General features: G+C 49.1%; 1 protein-coding gene and 1 pseudogene across 1 annotated transcript in view; one reads left to right on the top strand and one right to left on the bottom strand.

Moving 5' to 3' along the window:
• Window positions 1–1,920, bottom strand: part of LOC116104677 (ras GTPase-activating protein 4-like) — a 36,811-nt gene extending 34,891 nt beyond the window's left edge. Inside the window, exon 1 of the mRNA XM_031391170.1 lies at window positions 1,883–1,920. Within this exon, the coding sequence (XP_031247030.1) occupies window positions 1,883–1,920 (38 nt within the window). The remainder of the gene's footprint in view (window positions 1–1,882) is intronic.
• A 271-nt stretch (window positions 1,921–2,191) lies between these two features.
• LOC116070953 lies at window positions 2,192–6,399 on the top strand (annotated as a pseudogene).
• Window positions 6,400–6,666: the final 267 nt, after the last annotated feature.

Here is a 6,666-nt window from a genome sequence, read left to right as displayed (position 1 = left end):
CTGAGAGGCTCTGACAGTACCTGACTAACACAGGTGTAGAGGCTCACAGCCATCCATTGAACTGAGTAAAGGTTCCCCAGTGAAGAAGTTAGAGAAAGGACCAATGGAGGGGTCTGATTGTTCTGGCAGCATGTGTATAGTCAGGATTGCAAGTTCCATCATCAATAGGAGGAGAGGACCTCGGCCCTGTGAAGGTTCTGTGCCCCAATGTAGGGGAATGCCAGGGCCAATAAGTGGGAGAGAGTGGGGTGGCAGGCATGGGGAAGGGGGAGGCAACAGGGGTTTGTTTTTGTTGTTTTTGTTTGTTTCTTCGTTTTTTGGAGGGGAAACTGGGAAAGGAGAAATTTACATGTAAATAAAGAAAATGTCTAATAAAAAATAGGGAAATACAGGGAATGAGACTATAAAATGTGAAAAAATAAACTTCTAAATGGAAATAAATTAAAATTTAATGCTTTATGTTGAAATACACTGCTCTAAATATCAAACTTATAAATACATAGACAGAAGATACAATTAGAGATATATATTTTATACTTTATGTCAACTTAATTTTGAACAAAAAAGCATTCACATTATGTTCAATTTTAGAAGATGATGTAGTATACAAACACATTTATCTCAGTAAAGAATAATTCTAATATCTCATTACATTAGAAATAATGTTTTTGTATGCTACAGTAATATTTCTCCTCTTTTTTGGCACTTTAACCACGGAAATTACTACAAAATATTTTGGAATTTCCCAAAAAGTGCTATATAATGTTTCACTAAAATTAAAATGCTACGTACCCTTGTCATTCCTTCCAAAAAAAATTATCTGTTGAAATGTGTACAGAGAAATTGCAAACGTGGCAGCACTGCTGATAGTGCAGCAATGCTTTATGGCGAGGGATTCAGTCCCTGCTTCCTGTTGTGGACATGGCACACCTGTGCTGCTGGCATGACTATGCAGACACCAGTCACCCTACAGTCACATGATCCTCACAGACCACAGTTGTTCACATGGCTGAGAAGACATGGAAGGGTCCTGGGAGCAAACCAGGAGAAACCCAGCAGCCTGAGGACAGTGACCTCAGCAAGTTGTCACCCTAATTCCCTTCCTGACCATGATCCATCCTGGTGTTCTGCCTCCCATGCAGGTGTCCTTTCAGGCCAGCTTGGGGCTTGAGAAAGACACATGGATCTGCTCCAACCTATGGTACCATTCTAGGGAACTGGGTTGGGCAGGGCCAAAAAGCATGGACAGGGAGACGAGGAGGAGGCTTAGAGGCTTCAGAGCAGCAACAAGCAGGGAGTCCCCCACAAGCTCCAATTACACAGAGATGGTCAGATCAGGGGTAGCATGGTCAACAGAGAGGAGGACACCCGTGTGTAGTCCTTGCTGTAGGGCTGCACGGTGTGCTCTTAAATCAGCTCTTGCTTCCCTTCCACCAAACTGAAGGTACAGTAGTAAGAGCCTGCCTGGATTCCACAGGGACTTCATAGCCTTGGATCTTCAGAGGTCTGGATCCCCAGAAAGGACAGGGACTTAGCCTCTGCTGACTCTAGTGAATGGGGAGCTGCTATGTGTAGTGGACACCGCAGTGCCCAGCACACAAGCACCTTTAGTTAGAAGGCTCAGGAGTCATCTTTCTGTGTTCCTCTAGGCTACTCGCCCTGACCACAGGCCTCGGGCCTTCTTTACCCATAGGGACTCCAGCCTCTTTCTCTCAACGGCAGGCGACAGACTCCCATTGCTCACAGACCCACAGAAGCCATTGACTGGATTCCAGGCCCCTCTCATGTCTTGCCAATAAAGTGTTCCATGAAGGTCTAGGAGGTCTCATTCCTCTCTGAGGCAATGTCCTCAAGCCCTCCAACATCTACATGTGCATTGTACCAGATGATTGTTCTGCACACAATGATCAGATCATCCATGTTGTAACAGGAGTCCACTACACATCTGCCTACGATGGTCAGTGAGCCAGAATTGGCATGCTCAGCTCCTGGAAGGGACTGAACATCCCTGGCCCCTCCCTACATTTGGACAAACAAAACACAAGTTTGGGACTGGCTGCAGAGGACAAAGGGGATCCCTGGCACTCCTTTATAAAATGGCAGGATCCAAGCCTGGGGCTTCCTGATCCTAGGCTTTGTATTGAGTGTTGTTCATTGGCCACTAAGAAGCCTGGGCAGCAGTCAGATAGCCATGGAGCTGCTGACTGGACCTGGCCTGTGGCCTGTGGCCATATTCACAGTCATCTTCATATTACTGGTGGATCTGATGCACCGGTGCCAGAGCTGGACTTCTCCCTACCCACCAGGTCCTGTGCCATGGCCTGTGCTGGGTAACTTGATCCACGTGGACCTAGATAACATGCCATACAGCTTGTAGAAGGTGAGTGACTTAGTGGGGGGTGGTAACTGAGGTTATGATGTCTGTAGCAGGACGTAGCTTGAGCCACACAGGTCAGACAGGGATCTGGGCCCCCAAGAGGGGACAGGCTTAGTTTTGGTGTAAGCCACTGGGAATTTCTAGGACAAAAGTTTTGGAGAACAAAGTCCAGGAGGTGAAGCAAGATGTGACAGCAGCATTCACTCTGGTTAGACAGGGCAGCAGCTATAGAGATCCCAAGTCCCTTATGGTCCTTTCAAAGACAAGGTCTTTGGCCTCCTAGAAGGTCTAATGTACCATGTCAGTCAGGACACTGAGTGGAGAGAGGGGCTGTGGCTGCAGGAATCACTTGCTGCTGTGTTCTCTGGCCTCACTGTCTATCTCGAGGAACCAGAGTTTCTTCAGGTATGTTGACATGCTGAAAGACCCCAAGACAGTTTTCTGGCTCTGGCAAGGTCATCACTGAGGTGTCACATATACTATGATTCCTTTGCTGAAATTAAAAGACAAGATGCCACATTAGCAAGAATCTTCATGCTGGGGATGGAGCTCAGTAAAGAGCATTTTCCCAGAATATAAGAGCAAGGTTCAATAACAAGCAACACATACACAAATATACATGTACACACACAAATACACACACAGAGACAGAGAGAGATAGACTCACATACACATATACACACACATACTCACATTCACATATACAAACATGCATATGTAAACTTGCACAAATATGCACATACACACAGGGAAACTGCTTTGACAATGGTTGTGCAGTGAGCCTGGTTCTATAACCTGTGGGGTCCTCCACTTCCTATGTGCTTTGTCCCTCTATTTCAGCTTCAAAACCGCTATGGTAACGTGTTCAGCCTACAGATGGCTTGGAAGCCTATGGTTGTGATCAACGGACTGAAGGCAATGCAGGAAGTCCTGGTGACCTGTGGAGAGGTCACTGCTGACCGCCCTCTAGTGCCCATCTTTGAGTACCTGGGTTTGAAGCCTGGATCCCATGGTAAAGGGCTGTGTGGAGGGAGGAGATGGCTTGAGAGATGTGGCAATGTGCACAGCAAGCATAGGACATGAGTGTGGGTGGGAATGTGGTCAAGCAATTCACAGATAAATTGCTGAAATCCATGATGGCTACCTGGAAGTCATGGCCTGGATGTTGGTAGCAAGGTTTGGGAGGCTCATGGCTAGGACAGGACCCAGATGGAAAGAGAACTGATGAGAGCAAGAGAGAGCACATCTGGGCATCCTTGGTTACACACAGATGTACCTGCAGGTGTGGTCCTTGCACCTTATGGGCCCGAGTGGCGAGAACAGAGGCGATTCTCTATATCCATCCTGCGCAACTTTGAACTTAGCAAGAAATCTATGGAGCATTGGGTGACCAAGGAGGCTGGCCACCTGAGTGACGCCTTCACCACCCTGGCTGGTAGGTCATGGGTGACAGATGTAGTTGGGCACAGGGAGACATGGGGAGTTTATTGACTTGCTTACATCCTCACTCCATCAACACTCGCAGAGTAGTCCATCAATCCCAGCACCTTGCTGAACAACGCCATGTGCAATGTGATTGTATCTCTCACTTTTGCCTGTCGCTTTGTATATGAAGACCCTTACCTCATCAGGATGCTGAAAATACAGGAAGAAAGCTTGACAGAAATTGCAGGCATCATTCCTGAGGTAAGAGGATCAGAGCTGCTCTCAGAGCCACTTCTGTGTGGTCCATCTACTCCAGATTGTGGGACATGCATTCTGGGGGTCGACTGCAGGAGGATATGCCTGTTGACAACTGTTCAATGACAGGAAGGGAGAAGTAGAACAATATCATGACTTCTAGAAAGAGAGAGAATCTGGGATCTCTGCTTGCATGGAACATGCAAAGCCTGTGGTTTTGGTCTGGGATAGAATATTTCTCTGTTCACTTGGGGTTGAGAGAGCCTTTAGTTGGCTCATGAAAATTAACAATTGAGGAGAAGGCAGGTGACAGGTGGGGACAAACAATGTCTGGTTTTGTTGTGAAGGAGGATGGCCACTGAGCCTGGTCCAGGTGGATACCGATCATCATCAGCACCGAGGGGCCAGCCAAATGAAATAGTGCATGGGTAAGGAGTTTGCCAAGCAAGGCTGCGTACCCAAGTTTGGTGTCTAGGATCCATGCACATTAGAGAAAATTGACTCTCCACACTGTCCTATCTCTTGCTCACACACACCATGGCACATGAGCACCATCCTTGATCATGATTCATTAATAATTAATGTTAAAAAGAAGAAGCTCTGAAACATCCTCTGTGTCTCTCACAGGCTCTTAATGTGTTCCTGATATTCCTGCGAATCCCAGGGCTGGCTGACAAGGTCTTCCAAGGTCAAAATGCCTTCATGGCCATACTGGATAAGCTGCTGACTGAGAATAGGAACACCTGGGACCCTGTCCAGCCACCTCGAAATTTGACTGATGCCTTCCTGGCAGAGATAGAGAAGCTGACTGGCAGCTCCTCGAGACCTGGCAAGGCTCTGTGGGCTGGGCTCCTGTGAGTTATGAGGCATGAAGAGTTGGGTCCTGTTTATCATAAAGTAACTCAGCACCTGGGCTGCCCTGGGGGCAATGGGAGATCATGTGGGACTTCCTCTCCCTACTGAAGCCATCCTCTCTGCCTGACGCAGGCCAAGGGGAATCCTGAGAGCAGCTTCAATGATAAGAACCTATGCAAGGTGGTGGGCGACCTGTTCTCTGCAGGGATGGTGTCCACCTCAACTACACTGTCCTGGGCCCTGCTGCTCATGATCCTGCATCCAGATGTGCAGTGTGAGCCTGTCTGGGGCTAGGGCTGGGGCTGGGAGGGACATAGAGGCATACTCCTCAGATGACTTGAGAGGCTTGTGGCTCCCAGCGCTAACTCAATCCATACTCCAGTGCCACTTACTATTTTCTCACATGGCCTCAGCCGTCAATGGGGTTGTAAGACAGGAAAATCCCCTGTGACTTTTTCACTGAGGGGATGCTGTCCCTCCAGGCAGAGTCCAACAGGAAATCGATGAGGTCATAGGGCAGGTGAGGCATCCAGAGATGGCAGACCAGGACCGCATGCCCTACACCAATGCTGTCATTCATGAGGTGCAGCGCTTTGGGGACATTGCTCCATTGTTTTTGCCACGTATCTCAAGTCGTGAAATTGAAGTGCAGGACTTCCTCATCCCCAAGGTAGGCTGGGGGCTCTTACTACTTCACCATGATCACTATCAAACAAGGGCAGGAGAGACCAAGACCCCCACATCCTATTCCTAACGTGCTCACCAGAGCCAGAGTGCACGCAGGGGGCAGCCTTCCAGAGTCCTCAAAAAAGAGAAATGTCAGACGAAAATGGCCAAAGGATACTTTATGAAGCATTGCACACAGGGATGGTGCTGGGTTGGCCACTCATGGGAGATCTGTTACAGAGCCCTGCAAGGTGCTTAGAGGCTCTGGGATTGAGGTTGAATGAGGGAATCCAGTGTGTGCATGGAACAAATTTTGCATGTTATCCTAGTGACCAGAGTCTTGGCAGCCCCACCCCAGTCCAATTTCACACCATGTGTCTCATGGCAGGGAACAATCCTCCTGTCCAACATGTCCTCGGTACTGAAGGATGAAACTGTCTGGGAGAGGCCCCTCCAATTCCATCCTGAACACTTCCTGGATGCGCAGGGCCACTTTGAGAAGCCTGAGGCCTTCCTGTCATTCTCAGCAGGTGCCTCTGGGTTGTCTGGCTGCCTGCCTCTCTCCAGGGTGCCTTGGAGGGTAGAGCAGCAATCAGGCCCCAGACTGACTGAGCCCTCTCCCACCCACAGGTCGCAGATCATGCCTAGGGGAGCCCTTGGCCCGCATGGAGCTCTTCCTCTTCTTCCCCTGCCTCCTGCAGCGCTTTAGCTTCTCAGTGCCCGCTGGACAGCCCAGACCCGGTGACCATGGAGTCTTTGCTATTTTGGTCGCCCCCTCCCCCTACCAGTTCTGTGCTGTGATACGTGAGCAAGGACACTAATTCCAGTCCAGCTCTGCAGGGCAGGCTGAGCCATGCAAAATAAACCAATCTTGTGCCTGCTGCTGTTTTCTGCTTCAACCCCAGCCCTCTCTTCCTAAGTCCTCAGACAACCTTCCCACTGGCTTCATCCCTCTCCAAGAGACAACTAGACTGCTGTGATTAAAGGATGTGCTGAGCCTGGACCACTGATACAAGGCTGCAGTTTCAGTCTTGGGAGCCCAAATCAGGAGGATCGTGTGTGTGTGTGTGTGTGTGTGTGTGTGTGTG

Source organism: Mastomys coucha, unplaced genomic scaffold (assembly GCF_008632895.1).
Source record: "Mastomys coucha isolate ucsf_1 unplaced genomic scaffold, UCSF_Mcou_1 pScaffold22, whole genome shotgun sequence".
Classification (NCBI taxonomy): Eukaryota; Metazoa; Chordata; class Mammalia; order Rodentia; family Muridae; genus Mastomys; species Mastomys coucha.
The sequence above is the reverse complement of the archived record's forward strand: the minus strand, read 5'-3'. Positions and strand labels throughout refer to the sequence as shown.